At 43.6% G+C, this 20,034-nt stretch overlaps 1 protein-coding gene across 1 annotated transcript in view; it reads right to left on the minus strand.

Annotated features, from left to right (window-relative positions):
- Positions 1–225: 225 nt before the first annotated feature.
- SPECC1L (sperm antigen with calponin homology and coiled-coil domains 1 like) overlaps positions 226–20,034 on the minus strand; it is a 128,843-nt gene continuing 109,034 nt past the window's right edge. Inside the window, exons 15-17 of the mRNA XM_068118814.2 lie at positions 13,940–14,056; positions 8,706–8,765; positions 226–1,542 (exon numbers count right to left, since the gene is read on the minus strand). Coding sequence (XP_067974915.2) covers positions 1,453–1,542; positions 8,706–8,765; positions 13,940–14,056 — 267 coding nt within the window. The 3' untranslated portion in view covers positions 226–1,452. The remainder of the gene's footprint in view (positions 1,543–8,705; positions 8,766–13,939; positions 14,057–20,034) is intronic.

Consider the following 20,034-nt stretch of genomic DNA (forward strand, 5'->3'; position numbering starts at 1 on the left):
ATATATACTGTATGTGTGTATATATATATATATATATATATATATATATATATATATATATATATATATATATATATATATATATATATATATATATATCATTCCAACACAGTTGCAGCTTTAAATCTGCAGCATTACCAAAATAAAACAAGCACACAAAGTGCATTAGTACCTGCAATTCGAAACCCTCAAGCTGGGCATACAAAATGCAATAAGAAAGTGTGGTTATGTTTCTGCAGTTTACTTACACAAAGGCAGTTTGTGCATGCAATTCACATGGGAATAATGTGGCATGTGCCACCAGCCAAAAGGCAAGAAATACAAACAGAAGGCAGACTAACAACCCTCATGGCTCTAAGTCAGCCATATAAATGACAGCAAAGGGAAAGCGGCTCCTAGCAACAGGCAAGCAGATCGCTCCTATAAGGCACCATTTTAGTCATAGTCTTCGCCAACACTGTGTCATGCTCCAAACGCGCGGGTATTTCAAACAGCTCTCTTATTGGGTGTATAAAGGGTGTAGTGCAAAAATAGAATGCAAATAAAACATGTGGCAATGATTATTGGGAGTGGGAAGAAAATAATATAATTATATAATTAATATGTATCCACATACCTCTTGTTGGGATCGTGTATATATTTCCATACAAATGGGTGGGTTTGAGTTTAGGCAGGTCTCCAATATGTGAACAAATTAAAATCTACCATTAATAACGCGACCATCATTTCATCCAAACATGGCGGCAAGCATTGTAAAATCCATTATCCTGGTTATCTTTCATTTCATCCCTCTATCCCATTGCCAGCAATACAACTTACAACACTTACATTCCAATGCTGTGCCAACCTCAACCAGTGTAAAAGCAGTGATGGAAGATCCGTCAATAAAAATAAATCTTCATTCTGAATGCTGACCAAGAATAACATGCACGTGATGTAACGGATATGAAAAATACGTTTTGTGGTTCACTTCATAAAATATAAGGCTTTGGTTTTCAGCTCTGTGAGCAGATTAAAAGCCCTTTGAAATCACATACTGATTGGTCCTTCCAGCCACAGGCATGCTGTGGCAAGATCAGAGGCAGGATTATAATACGAAACCAAACTTGAGGCAAATGTGCATTTAAGGGAGATCGAAACAAAATGAAAAATACGTTCAACCCATATAAAATATGGATTAACTCCATATTTTTAGGATTTGTGGTCCCAGAAAAAGTAATATAATGCAATGATCACATAAACCACAATGTGTATTGCTCACAGGTGTAAAAGGATCACATGTTATCAAGTCAGTGGTCCTTGGTTTAACCGTCATCTGGAAAGGAAATATGCTTCAATATTATTGGTCCAGACACAGAGTGGCTTGTACAATGTCTTTTAGGAATGCAGGGGCTTGTACACCTGGTGGACCTTCGTCCAGCGATGCACGCTTGGTGGTCGGTCAGCTTGAGCTCACGTCTCAAAGTATTTGTAGATCGCAGTAACATACTGCATGACACTCTGCCAGTCCGGCCGCTCTGTGTGCACCATATCATTGATGTCCTACAGATGGACGAGAAAGGGGATTAAGAGCGATATTGGGAATTTACAAAAAGCCACACCCCCTCCCAAATTTTTGAAAAAAACTATTTGCATCAAAAACCATGAATCAATTGAGAATGAAGAACTAGTCTTGCTGGTGAAGTGTCTATCTGCATCAACGGATATATAGAGCAATGGATGAATTCAATAGGACATTGGTTGAAATATGTTCTCCACTATGGGAAGCAAGGTAAAGCTGATGTTTTGGGAGTTAAACCTTTGGCAGAGAAAAATAAACCTTCGTCAGAAGCCTCAAAGCTGTCTAGCCTGGGTTCGAATCCAGACCCAGCTATAAACTGCGTGTGCCGTGTGTGTGTGCCGTCCTTCTGATGGAGATTAAACGGGTATCCCGTCTGCCAGCATTTGTTGGTGAATGTTAAAGATCCCATGGTGTCCTTCGTGAAGAGTAGGCAAGCTATCGCCGGCACCACAAACAAATTCCAAATTCCTACCATAACCAGCAGAGGGAATTGCATCAGCGGCACAGCTGTACCTTCAGCCAATGATGCTAACCTGCAGCCTTGTGCTGCATGTGAATGATGAAGAAGGGGGTTTAATAAGGGGTGAGGGGTGAATCAGAGGAGGGTGTGAGAATGACTGATTAATTTTGACAGAGAGGGTGAAGGAAAAAAACAACAACAAAAAAAACAACACAAAGAAGATTAGACGAATAAACTAATGCAACTTTAAAAAGTGATAAAAATAAAAACAAGAAAAAGAGCAATCAGAGATTGCAAACACTTGCCAGGATGTATTTTTAGTGGTGTTTAAGGCTTTTGGGTTAAAACAAATATGGGGGCCGAACCACGTGACAAATGACGTCATTTTTTTTTTTCTAAACGAATTTATTCCGAGATTATGCTCAAGAAATTTCATCTCGATTGGATGAAGTTTTGTACTTGTTGAATTATGACAACATAATGGAGGCACCAATGACATCATCATTAAGATATATTATTCCCCATGGAGAGTTCTTTACAATGAGCCATGTCTCAATTTTTTCTATGCAGCGCTTTCGGAGATATAGAGGTGCAATTTTTTTCGGTTTTCCAAGATGGCGGCCGAACTACGTGACTGATGACGTCATCATTATTTTTCTCCACCAATTTATGCCTACATGACGCTCAAAAAATTTCATCTTGATCGGATGAAGTTTTGTACTTGTAGAATTATGACGTCATAATGGAGGCACCTATGACATCATTAACAGATGTTATTCGCCATGGAGAGTTCTTTACAATGAGCCATGTCTCAATTTTTTCTTACGCAATGCTTTCGGAGATATAGAGGTGCAAAGATTTTCGGTTTTTCCAAGATGTCGCCGTACAACGTGACCTATGATGTCATAATTATCATTAAAAATATTCTACGGGTGGAGGTGCACCTATGGTGAGAATTTCCTGTCAATCGGACCAACAGTTGCAGAGAAAATCATATTTATTCTGTGCGGACAAACAGACAGACAGACTCAAATGCAATATCCTCTCCTTTGGCGAGGGTAATAATAAAAACAAAACACATTAAAAAAAAGAGGTAAAATTAAAAATGATATAGAAGAGAAAAGGGTAATTGGAAAAAAAAAAAGAGGACGGGAAGGAGGAGAGGAAAAGTGAAGAATAGTGGGAAGAGAAAAAGTACGAGAGGTGACAGACGAGACCAAGTGAAGCTATTATAGCAAAAATTGTTTTGCAACAAATGTCCCCTATGGATGTGATATTTTCTAATATCGATGTGAAGTCCAAAAAGGGCATAACTCTGAAAAATTGACGAAACTCCCTGAAAGTCGAACTTGTTGTGTAACTTATCATAATGAAACCACCAGGTACCAAGTTTCAGTTGAATATGTTAAAGGGTATGGGGAAAAGGCTGAAAACACATAGGTGGGACGGATAGACATACAGAGAGCAAAGCTATAGTCCCCTCTGTTGAAACCGGTTGGGAACGAATAAAAAGGGGAAATGCAAAAGATTTAAAGGTTGCAAGAGGGAAGGTCGAAATTAACGAAAAGCGTTCGTTGAATCTGTGGGGAGTCAATGTGCCCAAGCTGAAGATAAGGCTTTGCTCTTCGGGTTTACGACTATACATGGCACTGAAATAGAGGAAAATACAGGAGACTGTCATGTGACTGAATGTCCAGAGGGGTTGAGGTGTCTAGTAACTGCCTTGGAGATGTCTGTAGCAGTGAAATCGGAGCTGGCACTTGCCAGAAAATGGAACCCAAGGAACTGGGAATATGGAATTGAACTTTTGATGTGGGAGGATGAAGATAGAACGTAGCTGGGTGAATCTCTAGGTTTTTCATGAACAGTGGTGGGCATGTCCTTTCTCTTTAACTGAAATATTGGTGGTGGTGGTGGTGGCGATTCGTATGCAGCATGTCGCTGCATCATTTTCTGGAGGTGTCACTGATGGAATGCCTCCTTACCAGTGGAATACCTCGTCATTGGGTACTCATTTTGCCGACCTCGGAAGGATGACAGGCTGAGTCAACCCCCCTGGTGTTAATTCAACGACATGTCTGGGGCTCGAACTCAGGACCCTAACATCTCAAGCCAGCTACCTCAACTGTAAAGGCAACACCAGGCCACCAAAATGTTAATGTCGAGAAAGGTGACAGAGGTGCTTGCAATCTTCCATGTGAAATTGATGGCAGGGTGGAATGAACTGATAAAGTCAAAAAACCATTCAAGATCTTCTCTTATGTAGCGGCCAAAAAATTCCGGGGTGGGATCGTCTTACTGGTCGACAATGAGTTTCTCAATGCAAGACAAGAAAAATCACATGGCTGGGGCCAATTTTTTTGTGGCCATGGCTACACCGTCCATCTGTTTGTAGAATTTGATGGCAAACTAAAAACAATTCAGAATGACTTCAGCAAGGCAGAGAAGAGTTTTTGTGTTTGTTCCTTGGCGGTCCGGAGATCGAGGTGTTTGAGAGTCCGAAGACCCTCGTCATTGGATATGACGGTGCACGGAGAATTGATATCAGTCGTGATACAAACAAGCTCAATGCCCTGTCAAGCTGTCACGCGGCACTCCACGGAACTTGCGGAATGATTCATCTGCGCAGGCTGTCTGTTCGACACCAACTCCACCACCACCACCACCACCACCACCACCCAGTCTCGAACCACCAACACAGCCATGGAGGGTGTGCAAGTTACATCTTTCTCCTCGTTATTTTATCCTCCAGTTATATATACATTTCCCCTCTTTACACTTCCTGTGCATCTGCTTTGTGGTGTTGTTCATCTCTGGTGCATTGTAGAACCAAATGTCCTGTTTACATGATGTTAGTATGATGTATATCACGACTATTACATCCAGGATGTAAATGCTACAAGATTGGGCAGTGCCCTGGTGTTGGGCTAGCGGCTAGGGTGCCGGCTTAGGATCCTAGGATCCTGGGTTCGAATCCCGGTCGATCGCTGAATTAACGCCAGGGGGGTTGACTCAGCCTGTCATCCTTCCGAGGTCGGCAAATTTGGAACCAGTTCACTGGTAATTCCCTGTTTGTCGTTAAAGGCGGCAAAAAGGGTTGGCGCCAGTAAGGGCATCCGGCCGTAAAACATTGCTTCAAAAAGGGGACCAAAAAAACAACAACAACCACGGTTCCCGAAAAAGGCCAACCCCCACTTTGCGGGGAAAAATGGCCTCTAAAGGTGGTTATATTATATTTATATATAAGGTAAGTTTTAAGTGGTCAGCATGTGGCATTTCATTTTGTAGGTTCGTTCATTTGTCTCCGACGTTTCCACTCAACCTGTGCTGACGAATGCCATGGGAGTGTGCCAGGACATTTGGACATACATTTGCATGAAGCAGCCTGTGACTGGCCCAAGTTGACCATTAACAGAGAAGGCTGACCACTTGGAATGGGAACCGGCGGTGGAGCATGGGGAGGGAATCGAAGGAGATGTATCAGCAGGAGATAAGAGATAGCGAATACATGAGAGTGCGTGAGTGTGGAGGAGGGTGAGTGACAAAACATTGGTGTCACATGACTGAGGGACTGGGTCACATTTATAATCCAGATTCGCTTCATCTGGCAGTTATGGATTATGCAACGACATGTACCCGATCCCTCAAATTTCTACCGTCTGTCCACCGCAGTCCCTCAAGCAGCCTCGACTACAAATTGACTCTTCTTCCTGGTTCTTCCTCCTGCTCCCCGAATCCTCATATGAGGCCTTATCCCTCTTGTATATTTTGCTTTTAATCTTCCACTCCACTAGCTCTTAGCTTTTCCTGCGAGCCCAGAGCCAGGAGCTAGTTATTGTCCTTTGTTATAAATTATCCCATGACGTGTTCTTTAGTTTCTGTTATTGGTTCAAAGTAAATTAAGTCCAGCTGGTATTACTCATCCGCTTCTTGGATGCAATTGAGCTGCAAAATAAACAACTTGGGAATTCAAGAGCACAACTATCCACTCAACCCGTAGAGGCCGTCCGAGCTTGCATTATCAAGAGCTAGACTCTCGGGGTGTTGCCAAACTGCCACCCGGAGATGCATGACAATATTTCATGCGACTCGGGTCGCCAAGTCCAATTATCTGAGCTCGGCGTCCTGAGTAATAGGCTTCAATGCCTGTGCGCTCGGAGAAATTGAAATCAATATTATAGCAATGAAAAATAAATTATATAAAAGCATGGGGGGAGGGGGTGGAAGTCAACACAAGGTGGGATTTTACCCCATTATTTTAAACAAAATTAATCAAACACTGCATACATAATAAATAGACAAACCACGATACTTATTACACCTGGACACAAATCTAAATGCATTGTCAAGACAGGACGATGAACATCGATTCCTAAACGCAGGGCCTCATCTTAATGAATCTCAACACCAGGTGCATGTGTTAATCATAAAGGGAGGAGGGGGGATAAGAGATCGACTTGTGGGATTGCACGAGGATCCTTGGATCATTCACGCATGAAACCCAGATTATTTTGGACCCAGCTTCACATAACACGTCACCAAGCTGTTTTATCAGGCTATTCTCCCTTTGCCCCCCTCCTTCAACCTCTCCACCGCACACTGCGACCACGTGCCCACTATATTGATACCGTCGGAAGCTTATTTATTTATACATTCATCTTACGGCCCAATTAGGCTACATGAGTTTTGTTTGATCCGTTAATGTGCCGATGGTTTTTTAATTTGATAATGGGCAGAATTCGCGAGCAACACGATATGTGTGCTGATGCTGATTTAGCTGTCCAGCTTTGCCCACCCCCACTTTTGGGGTAATTTTCATCACTCATCTTGAGAAAGGTTAGCGGATGCATGTGGCTTGTCAAACGTTAACTGAAATGTTGACCATAATTGTTTGCTCAATTAAAGGTTGAAAAACTTACCATGGATTTGTTTGAGATTATATATACTCGTGTACGTACTTGGAACATCATACACACACACACACACACACACACACACACACACACACACACACACACACACACACACACACACACACACACACACACACACACACACACACACACACACACACATATATATAGATATAGATATATATATATATATATATATATACAGTGCATTCAGAAATTATTCAGACCCCTTCACTTTTTTCACATTTTGTGACGTTGCAGCCTTATGCTGAAATCGTTTAAATTCATTTTTTCCCTCATCAATCTACACTCAATACCCCATAATGACAAAGAGAAAACAGGATTTTAGAAAGTTTTGCAAATTTATTAAAAAGAAAAAAACTGAAATATCACATTGACACAAGTATTCATACCCTTTGCTACGACACTTGAAATTCAGCTCAGGTGCCTCCCATTTCTCTTGATCATCTTTGAGATGTTTCTACACCTTGATGTGAGTCCACCTGTGGTAAATTCAATTGATTGGACATGATTTGGAAAAGCACACACCTGTCTATAGAAGGTCTCACAGCTGACAATGCATATCAGAGCAAAAACCAAGCCATAAAGCCCAGATCGGTGGAGTGTTGCAGTGATGGTTGTCCTTCTGGAAGTGTCTCCCATCTCCACACAGGATCTCTGGGGCTCCGCCAGAGTGACCATCGGGTTCTTGGTCACCTCTCTTACCAATGCCCTTCTCCCCTGATTGCTCAGTTTGGCCGGGCGGCCAGCTCTAGGAAGAGTCCTGGTTGTTCCAAGCTTCTTCCATTTAAGAATTATGGAGGCCACTGTGCTCTTGGGAACCATCAATGCAGCAGAATCTTTTTTTGTAGGCTTCCCCAGATCTGTACCTCGATACAATCCTGTATCTGAGCTCTGCAGGCAGTTCCTTCAACCTCATGGCTTGGTTTTTGCTCTGATATGCATTGTCAGCTGTGAGACCTTATATAGACAGGTGTGTGCCTTTCCAAATCATGTCCAATCAGTTGAATTTACCACAGGTGGACTCCAATCAAGGTGTGGAAACATCTCAAAGATGATCAAGAGAAATGGGAGGCACCTGAGCTAAATTTCAAGTGTCATCGCAAAGGTATGAATACTTATGTCAATGTGATATTTTAGTTTTAGCTTTTTAATAAATTTGCAAAACTTTCTAAAATCCTGTTTTCTCTTTGTCATTATGGGGTATTGACTTTAGATTGATGAGGGAAAAAATGAATATAAACGATTTCAGCATAAGGCTGCAACATAACAAAATGTGAAAAAGTGAAGGGGTCTGAATACTTTCTGAATGCACGATATATATGTATGTATGTATACATATATATTGAAGGAATAACTGCTAAACTTGGCATAATCCAAATTTTCACAAGTAATCCTCATAGCAAAAGGTTTCATTAACTTGAAATACAATCCCGACAATCACATCCTAACAAAGTCTAAATATTATTTCAAAACACAATAAGCTGCCCTCTTCATTGTCAGCTATTGTTTCTTAACAAATGAGAATGTTGGTTTGGAAGCACGATTATTAATTTTTATATCATTCCTGTTGCACAGTCAATCAGTTTTAAAGTCACTTTTGAATGGTCCACATTGTCCCTTCATAATAATAAAAAAGCAAAAAAGGTATCTGTCGTTCCAGGAAGCAATTTACTTTAATCTCAAACCAGCAAATGTGTTCAAATGAAACAACGCAGATATTTCGTCAAATCACTTGCATGTGACTCACCAACGTGGACTTGATCCCAACACTCTCAGCAGCTTGAAATGCCAAGGTAAAGTTCCGCTTCTACAAATGCGCAAGTACAGTTTGAAACCACATTGGTAAGATCAACATTGCACCTGATTAAACAACTGCGACCCCTTGCTATTCCCAACACTGAAGCCGATATAAAAAATGCCATTTACATGCTAATGGCAAAATATCATGGAAGGTAGGAGTTCAGAGATGTTACGCACAAACACATCTCAGCTGCAGCAACATGACAATGAACACAATTAATCAAATGAAGGGGATGATGCATCCGGTAATTAACGTGCAGCTGTTCGAGGCCGACAATGTATTTTCTTCCGTTTCTCTCTTTCCCGGATACGAGCTGAGCCAAAAATTGTTGATTGGCAGGGATATTATATCAGGTTTCCTAAGTTCCACAAAATCATAACAACAACAACACAACATGCATTTTAAAAGGCCATTTTCCCTGCTAGAGCGGGGTTTAGCCTTGCGGTCCCCATGACAATCTTCTCCATTTTGCCCTATTTTCTGCATCTCTCCTTGTTAACCCCCTTACCCACATTTCTTCTTCCACCATCTTTAGCCAAGTCTTTCTCGGTCTTCCCCATCCTCTACTTCCTTCTACATTCATTTCCATCACTCTTCTCAACCAGTCACTTTCATCCTTCCTCAACACATGACCAAACCATCTCAACCTGTTCCTCTTCACAGCATCAATCACAGGCTCTATTCCCATCATCTTTCGCAATTCATCATTTGTCTTCCTCTCTCTCAACGATACTCCGCACATCCGTCGAACCATTCGCATTTCCACCCTTTCCAACCTTCGTTGCTGCTCTACGTTCATTACCCATGTCTCGCTCCCATAAATCATAACACTTCTCACACATGCAGCATACACCTTTCCCTTCAGCTTCAACGACACTCCCCTCATCAACAGCACGCCACTCAATTCCTGAAACTTCTTCCATGCACATCTCACTCGAGCAACCGTTGCCGAGTCTGATCCACCTTCTCCATTCAGCATGTCTCCGACGTAGCAAAATGTTTTCACACCTTCCAGCTTCACGCCGTCTCCAAGATCCAACTCAACATTTCCTCCATCTGCAGCTCCCTCTGTGCACACCTTACATTTGAATGTAGCTGCCACACTGGTTAATGACGCTCTCAGACCACTACATTTTTGATGAACCCACTCAGCGCACATTGTACACTGAATGGAGTTCACTCCGACACCCTTCCTACACACAGAACAGGGCCACTTCCCAGTTCTTTCCACCTCACCACATGCTTTACCACTTGCCATCACCTTCGTCTTTCCGATATTCACCTTCAGACCTTTTGTCTCCATACATTCCTTCCACGTGTTCATCTTTTCCTTCAGTCCCTCCATACTTTCCGCAATCAACATCAGATCATCTGCATACAACAACTCCCACGGTAAACCCTCCTTTACGTTCTGAGCCAGCACCTCCATCACAGCTACAAATAGTAGTGGACTTAGTACCGACCCGATGCACTCCACCTTCACCTCAAACTCACCACTGTTCCCGTCCTTCGTCCTTACAGCTGTGCGCGCTCTTTTGTACATTGCCATCACCACTCTGATCAACCATTCCTCCACTCCTAACTTCCTCAATGCCCATGTCAATACTTTGCGTGGAACCCGATCGAATGCTTTCTCCAGATCAACAAACCCAAGAAACAACTTCTTCCTCTTCTCTATGTACTTCTCCTGCAACTGCCTCACAATGAAAAGCGCGTCTGTCGTTCCTCTTCCTGGCATGAATCCAAACTGCATTTCGTCGATCTTCACTTTCTTCCTTATCCTCCTCTCCAACACCCTTTCCAATACCTTCATTCCATGCTCCAATAACTTTATCGCTCGGTACGAGCCACACTCCAGAGGGTCACCTTTCCCCTTGTATAGAGGGACGAGGGTACTCAGTTCCCAATCCACTGGAATGCGGCCTTCTTTCACCACCAGATTACAGATCTCTGTCATTCTCTTCACACCCCAACTTCCTGCTGCCTTCAACATATCTCCCACAACTCCCGTCGGCCCTCCCACTTTTCTACCCTTCATTGCTTTGATCGCTTCCTCAACTTCCTTCTCAGTTATCTTCTCTGCCGGTCCTAAAACTGGGTTACTCTCTATGTTGCCATCCCATTCATTCTCTGTATTCAACAGCATTTCCATATATCTTTTCCATCTTCCTTTAATTCCATCTGGGTCGACAATGATTTGTCCCACTTCATCCTTCAAGCAACTCACCCCCATCACATCACACCTCTCTTTCGCTATCTGCTTTGCAATCCTGAATACTGCTTTCTGACCCTCTCCCGAATCCAAGCATTCTCCGAACATTTTCCTACATGCCTCCTGCGCCTTTGCTACCTCTTTCTTTGCAGCCTTCCTGGCTGCCTTATAACTTTCATGCTCTGCTGTTTCTGCTCCCGTACCCTTCGCCTTCTGCCACTCCTTGAACTTCTTCCTCTTCTCGTCAATCCTCTTTCCAACTTCATCATCCCACCACCATGTTTCCGAGTGCCTCGGTGGTCCTTTTGTCCATCCACATACCTCACCAACGGCTCCCAACAGACTAGCTTTCATTGACATCCAACCACTTTCAAGCTCAACCACATCATCCTCGACCCTACTCAGCCTCTCTTTTAATGCCTCCCTTACTGTCATCTCTTTCAACCTCCACACCTTCATTCTCGGTTGGTACTTCACCCGCCGAGCTCTCCTCGCACCTTTCACCCTTACGTCGCAGACAACCAAGTGGTGCTGTGAAACAGCCTCCTCCCCCGGGATCACCTTTGTGTCCCGGAGGTGCCCCCTATCTCGCCTACGCACCATCAGGTAGTCAACGGTTGTCGTCGACCCACCTGACGTGTATGTAACAAGCTTGTTATCCTCTTTCTGGAACTGAGTATTACAAATCAACAAATCAGCTCCATCAGCAAACTCCAAAATCCTTTCACCTTCTCCATTTCTCACACCATATCCGTAACCCCCATGAACTCCGTCAAAACCATCCATACTCCTTCCCACATGTCCACTTCCCACAAGTTCCACAAAATCATCAAGAACATAAAATAACAGACAAACAGATAAACAAACAAAAACAACCAAATGGAGACAAACAGACAGAGACGAACAGAGACGAACAGACAGAGATAGACAGAGACAAACAGACAGAGACAAGCAGACAGCGATAAGCCGAGACAAACAGACAGAGACAAACAGACAGAGACAAGCAGACAGAGATAAGCAGACAGAGATAAGCAGAGACAAACAGACAGAGAAAAACAGACAGAGATAAGCAGACAGAGACAAGCAGACAGAGATAAGCAGAGTCAAACAGACAGAGACAAGCAGAGACAAACAGACAGAGATAAGCAGAGACAAACAGACAGAGACAAGCAGACAGAGATAAGCAGACAGACAAACAGACAGAGACAAACAGACAGAGATAGACAGAGACAAACAGACAGAGACAAACAGACAGAGATAAGCAGACAGAGACAAGCAGACAGAGATAAGCAGAGTCAAACAGACAGAGACAAGCAGAGACAAACAGACAGAGACAAACAGACAGAGATAAGCAGACAGAGACAAGCAGGCAGAGATAAGCAGAGACAAACAGACAGAGACGAACAGACAGAGATAGACAGAGACAAACAGACAGAGACAAACAGATAGAGACAAGCAGACAGAGATAAGCAGACAGAGATAAGCAGAGACAAACAGACAGAGACAAACAGACAGAGATAAGCAGACAGAGACAAGCAGGCAGAGATAAGCAGAGACAAACAGACAGAGACGAACAGACAGAGATAGACAGAGACAAACAGACAGAGACAAACAGACAGAGACAAGCAGACAGAGATAAGCAGACAGAGATAAGCAGAGACAAACAGACAGAGACAAACAGACAGAGACAAGCAGACAGAGATAAGCAGAGACAAACAGACAGAGACAAACAGACAGAGATAAGCAGACAGAGATAAGCAGACAGAGACAAGCAGACAGAGACAAGCCGAGACAAACAGACAGAGATAAGCAGAGACAAACAGACAGAGACAAGCAGACAGAGATAAGCAGACAGAGACAAGCAGACAGAGATAAGCAGAGACAAACAGACAGAGACAAGCAGACAGAGATAAGCAGAGACAAACAGACAGAGACAAACAGACAGAGACAAACAGACAGAGACAAACAGACAGAGACAAACAGACAGAGACAAACAGACAGAGACAAGCAGACAGAGACAAACAGACAGAGACAAACAGACAGAGATAGACAGAGACAAACAGACAGAGACAAACAGACAGAGCCAAACAGACAGAGCCAAACAGACAGAGCCAAACAGACAGAGCCAAACAGACAGAGCCAAACAGACAGAGATAAACAGACAGAGATAAACAGACAGAGATAAACAGACAGAGATAAACAGACAGAGATAAACAGACAGAGACAAACAGACAGAGACAAACAGACAGAGACAAACAGACAGAGACAAACAGACAGAGACAAACAGACAGAGACAAACAGACAGAGATAAGCAGACAGAGACAAACAGACAGAGATAAGCAGACAGAGACAAACAGACAGAGATGAACAGAGAGACAGAGACAAACAGACAGAGACAAACAGACAGAGACAAACAGACAGAGATAAGCAGACAGAGACAAACAGACAGAGATAAGCAGACATAGACAAACAGACAGAGATGAACAGAGAGAGACAGAGACAAACAGACAGAGACAAACAGACAGAGACAAACAGACAGGGACAAACAGAGACAAACAGACAGAGACAAACAGAGACAAACAGACAGAGACAAACAGACAGAGACAAAGACAGACAAGACAAACAGACAGAGCCAAACAGGGGTGAAAACATGACCTCCATCCACTTTCAGTGACTGAGGTAACAACTCGTGGGAAATGTGGACGTGTTCTCCATAAGTGTGAATTTAAGGAGTTAACTACATAATTGTGACTGCGCTGAAGTGAAATATCACACATGTCCAATAATCTCCCAAAATACACATTTACAGGAGGTGCAGATAAAATCTACCTTGGAGACCTGAGAAACCATTGAAAGGCTTCCAAACCCAACCTAGATCCCTGAACTCTGTCCACAACGAGGAGAAACAAGAATAAGGTGATTGTGGTTCAGTGATACAATGATACGCAGCGTTGTGGCCTTCAAGTACCTTATCCTGGTTGCTGAGTTCGGCATAGGGAATGTGCGCAGGCAGGTAGGTGTGCAGGAGAGAACAGAAGGCCAATCCATCATTCCAGCTACTGCTGAAGTTTGTTATGTCAATATTCTGGAAAACAGTGGACAACCAGAGAATTATTTTTTTTACAATCTGAGAAGCATTCATATTATCAACAATGTGAGGAACATTCAAAACAATCGTAGGTAAATAATCAACAACAGGTAGGATGAACTTGCTTCTGCACATCATGCTGCAAAATTTAACTGCACTGAGAAATGCAGTACATCAATAGAAGTGAGTCCACGACAAACAGTAGTGTGCAGCTTTTGGCAATGCCGACTTTCTCGGAAAAAGAGATCAGTGGGAGGGGAAGGGTACGATGCGGAGTGGGGTAGGGGGATTGCTTGAGGAGGTAGAGACAAATATCCTGTCACTCACATTAAAGGGAACACCAACTGCCACGACCACACTTGATGTTAAGGCATTCTCCAATTCCTACCGTTTCCAAAAATACAAGTGATAATACATTTTGTGAATGAAAAGTCATCAGAGCATGTACGTTTGTTTTCATGACCTTGAACGGATGATATTTCAGCATGACATTCTCATTCCGTGACCAGCAGCCACTATCAAAACATACAACACATACTTAGCTCTTTCACGAGCCTCGATTCAGTATACAAAAAAAAAACAGAAAAAAAAAAAAGTGCTAATTATATTCCTGGTTTTTTCCCCCACTTGTATGAGTAAGTTTGAAATTATATTTTTGGGCAAAATGCCGATATGTTGTCTTAGTGGGTGTCTTTTTCTTACGGGCTTTTAATAGTCCCACCATTCATTCCGAACCATGATGTTTGATGATGCGCTGGAACTTTAATGGCAGAAGTGCAGCTCAAGCTGTTACAACTGCTTTCACCTGACTACGATCCCCAGGCCCTTCCATATTCAAGCACCTATGGCATCATCATTAACTTGTCCTGCATCATCATTTACCGTCGGAGCGATGAAGAAGGACAAGTTCTGGTGTGCGATAGAGAAGCTGATGGAAAACGTGAAAGATGAGGAAGTTGTTGTGGTAGGAGGAGACCTAAATGGACATGTGGGAAGGAGTATGGATGGTTTTGACGGAGTTCATGGGGGTTACGGATATGGTGTGAGAAATGGAGAAGGTGAAAGGATTTTGGAGTTTGCTGATGGAGCTGATTTGTTGTTTTGTAATACTCAGTTCCAGAAAGAGGATAATAAGCTTGTTACATACACGTCAGGTGGGTCGACGACAACCGTTGACTACCTGATGGTGTGTAGGCGAGATAGGGGGCACCTCCAAGACACAAAGGTGATCCCGGGGGAGGAGGCTGTTTCACAGCACCACTTGGTTGTCTGCGACGTAAGGGTGAAAGGTGCGAGGAGAGCTCGGCGGGTGAAGTACCAACCGAGAATGAAGGTGTGGAGGTTGAAAGAGGTGACAGTAAGGGAGGCATTAAAAGAGAGGCTGAGTAGGGTCGAGGATGATGTGATTGAGCTTGAAAGTGGTTGGATGTCAATGAAAGCTAGTCTGTTGGGAGCCGTTGGTGAGGTATGTGGATGTACAAAAGGACCACCGAGGCACTCGGAAACATGGTGGTGGGATGATGAAGTTGGAAAGAGGATTGACGAGAAGAGGAAGAAGTTCAAGGAGTGGCAGAAGGCGAAGGGTACGAGAGCAGAAACAGCAGAGCATGAAAGTTATAAGGCAGCCAGGAAGGCTGCAAAGAAAGAGGTAGCAAAGGCGCAGGAGGCATGTAGGAAAATGTTCGGAGAACGCTTGGATTCGGAAGAGGGTCAGAAAGCAGTATTCAGGATTGCAAAGCAGATAGCGAAAGAGAGGTGTGATGTGATGGGGGTGAGCTGCTTGAAGGATGAAGTGGGACAAATCGTTGTCGACCCAGATGGAATTAAAGGAAGATGGAAAAGATATATGGAAATGCTGTTGAATACAGAGAATGAAAGGGATGGCAACATAGAGAGTAACCCAGTTTTAGGACCGGCAGAGAAGATAACTGAGAAGGAAGTTGAGGAAGCGATAAAAGCAATGAAGGGTAGAAAAGCGGGAGGGCCGACGGGAGTTGTGGGAGATATGTTGAAGGCAGCAGGAAGTTGGGGTGTGAAGAGAATGACAGAGATCTGTAATCTGGTGGTGAAAGAAGGCCGCATTCCAGTGGATTGGGAACTGAGTACCCTCGTCCCTCTATACAAGGGGAAAGGTGACCCTCTGGAGTGTGGCTCGTACCGAGCGATAAAGTTATTGGAGCATGGAATGAAGGTATTGGAAAGGGTGTTGGAGAGGAGGATAAGGAAGAAAGTGAAGATCGACGAAATGCAGTTTGGATTTATGCCAGAAAGAGGAACGACAGACGTGCTTTTCATTGTGAGGCAGTTGCAGGAGAAGTACATGGAGAAGAGGAAGAGGTTGTTTCTTGGGTTTGTTGATCTGGAGAAAGCATTCGATCGGGTTCCACGCAAAGTAGTGACATGGGCATTGAGGAAGTTAGGAGTGGAGGAATGGTTGATCAGAGTAGTGATGGCAATGTACAAAAGAGCGTGCACAGCTGTAAGGACGAAGGACGGGAACAGTGGTGAGTTTGAGGTGAAGGTGGGAGTGCATCAGGGGTCGGTACTAAGTCCACTACTATTTGTAGCTGTGATGGAGGTGCTGGCTCAGAACGTAAAGGAGGGTTTACCGTGGGAGTTGTTGTATGCAGATGATCTGGTGTTGATTGCGGAAAGTATGGATGGACTGAAGGAAAAGATGAACACGTGGAAGGAATGTATGGAGACAAAAGGTCTGAAGGTGAATATCGGAAAGACGAAGGTGATGGCAAGTGGTAAAGCATGTGGTGAGGTGGAAAGAACTGGGAAGTGGCCCTGTTCTGTGTGTAGGAAGGGTGTCGGAGTGAACTCCATTCAGTGTACAATGTGCGCTGAGTGGGTTCATCAAAAATGTAGTGGTCTGAGAGCGTCATTAACCAGTGTGGCAGCTACATTCAAATGTAAGGTGTGCACAGAGGGAGCTGCAGATGGAGGAAATGTTGAGTTGGATCTTGGAGACGGCGTGAAGCTGGAAGGTGTGAAAACATTTTGCTACGTCGGAGACATGCTGAATGGAGAAGGTGGATCAGACTCGGCAACGGTTGCTCGAGTGAGATGTGCATGGAAGAAGTTTCAGGAATTGAGTGGCGTGCTGATGATGAGGGGAGTGTCGTTGAAGCTGAAGGGAAAGGTGTATGCTGCATGTGTGAGAAGTGTTATGATTTATGGGAGCGAGACATGGGTAATGAACGTAGAGCAGCAACGAAGGTTGGAAAGGGTGGAAGTGCGAATGGTTCGACGGATGTGCGGAGTATCGTTGAGAGAGAGGAAGACAAATGATGAATTGCGAAAGATGATGGGAATAGAGCCTGTGATTGATGCTGTGAAGAGGAACAGGTTGAGATGGTTTGGTCATGTGTTGAGGAAGGATGAAAGTGACTGGTTGAGAAGAGTGATGGAAATGAATGTAGAAGGAAGTAGAAGACGGGGAAGACCGAGAAAGACTTGGCTAAAGATGGTGGAAGAAGAAATGCGGGCAAGGGGGTTAACAAGGAGAGATGCAGAAAATAGGGCAAAATGGAGAAGATCGTCATGGGGACCGCAAGGCTAACCCCCGCTCTAGCAGGGAAAATGGCCTTTAAAATGCATGTTGTGTTGTTTGTTGTATGGCATCATCATTAACATGTGTTATCCCCATGGCGAGTACTTTAAAATGAGCCACCTTTCGATTTGTTTGCATGGTGAGGTTTCGGAGATATGGAGTTGGCAAAGTTTTTCGATTTTTCCAAGACGGTACCTGTACGCACCACGTGACCTATGTCATAATTATCATTAAAAATTCTACAGGAGGCGCTCCATAGTGAAAATTTTGTGTAAATCAGACCAACGGTTGCAGGGAAAACGCATTTTAAAAGGAATAAACCTGCAAAATGCCGGCGGAAGGGACATACATTCATACATACAGACCGACAAACGCTGTTCTAGACGGCATTGCCCTATAGGCTACGCAGTAAAAACCTCAATAAATCGTTAGCTAACTGGAACAGATCTTTCAACACAGGAAGGTCCTAAGTTCTCCCCACACACAGATCGGTTGGCCAACCATCCCAGTTCACTTTTCTGGCCAACCACCTGAAAGTAGTGCAATCCCTGGAGCTCCTCAACCTCACTATCTATCACGACATGTCTTAGGCAGACCACATCTCCAAACTGGCATTCAAGGGCTGAGTGATATCTGGGTATTTTCTGCAGGACAAAGTCCATTCTGAGCCACTCAGAGCTCAACATGGTGTCCAAGGCCTCCACCCAAAGTACTATAGAGTATGGATCTCCACTCTGTGCCAAGGCAGTTGCTTCCTATCTTCTTCTTCTGGAAGCAGTCAAATCTAAGGCTTTTTGTGTTATTGGCATCTCCTAGGAGTCCAAGTCGAAGAGTATACTTAGTTTGTATTGTGTCTATTTTATTGTTGTTGTTGTTTCTCTCCCTGTTCTCCTTTTACCCCCTGCCAGTCTGTAAAGCTGAGATATCTGTAATTTAGCTCCTCCATGAGCCAAAACCTCTGTATTTAAACACAAAGAAGGCAAAGAAACACACCAACAGTGGAAACTCCAATTGTGGGACAAAACAGAGGACAAACACACCAACATCGGAATCGAGGGACACAACAAGGGATCATCTACAAGGCTGGAGTTCCCCCAAGGCAGTATTGCTCGGCCTAGTCTTGTTCTTCAGATATCATCATCTGCATAAATACCCTCTCCGATACTTTGGAAAACACTCTCTGCCTTTTTGCAGATAATTCCACATTGTGTGAAACAACACCACAAAGCAGCCAGCAGTTGCATCACGCTTTGTTGATCTGGAAGAATGGATTAGAGGTTGGTCTGATAAATGCAACATGTCCTTTATTCCTGAAACATCTTACTGTCTCAGACTCTCACAATATTGCTCCAGATGGAACGTCAAGCTCATCCACATGTCTTTCTTTGGTCGGCCACTGGAAGAGGTTCATTCAGTCTCTTTAACTTATAGGCCTATCCATCTGCTATGACCTCTCTTGGGCCAACCACACAGCAAAGCTCGCTTCGGAAGCTGACTGGGCATTCTACGTCAATCAGTCTTTCCTTGGAAAATCAGAGCAACTCATGGTCTACATCACATCTATCTCTGCGGGATTCTGTGGAATCTAAAGTTCTCAACATTAATGGAATCTCCAGTGGTCAGGCCCCGGCGCACAGAATCTGTTCTCACACTGCCGGCATGTAGATGGTTTTTCTGTTTTCTACTGTCTAGTCTCTGATATTGCTTCCTATGTTCTTTCAGTCCTCCGACCCTCCCTATTGACACCCAAGGATGCAAGTGTTCTTATAGTAACTCATTCTGGTTAAACTTATAAACTTATAAACTGCGCACCTCGTCTCCTCTGTTGCTCATGTCTCCTGTCTAAGGAACTGCATTCCAGAGGCCGTTCTTACCCACTCTTCCCTCTAGAGCTTCAATCAACCAACTTTCACATTCTCTTCAATCGCATTATTCCCTCCAGGTCATCAAGACAACTGTTTACCCAATCTCAGATCGTCCCCAATCCAAAACCATGATCTTTTCTACACTCGTTAACCTCCTCTTCACACTCTCTTCTTTTACAGTTAGTTTATTGCTGACTGTGCCACTGTTTCCGAACTGTCAATTCAAACTTGGTTTTTCATGAGCCCCACTCTTGTACAATACACCCCACCCCACTCTTGTAAATACATAACGAGAATGGCACTCTTCAGCACCGCAATGTCGATCGATAAGCCTCTGCCCATATTATTACATTAGATCATTATACATAATTGTACCAAGTTTGATTTAAATCCCTTCAGCTGTTCTCACGTATCACATTTATACCTGACATGACCTCTGACCTGTGATGCCGAAATGAAATGAGTTCATCTTTTCATCATAATATATACTTGTCCCAACTTTGGTCAAAATCCCATCGCAGTTCACAAGTTATCATGGTAAAATATTTTTT

Source organism: Myxine glutinosa, chromosome 6 (genome assembly GCF_964187855.1).
Source record: "Myxine glutinosa chromosome 6, kmMyxGlut1.1, whole genome shotgun sequence".
Lineage (NCBI taxonomy): Eukaryota > Metazoa > Chordata > Myxini > Myxiniformes > Myxinidae > Myxine > Myxine glutinosa.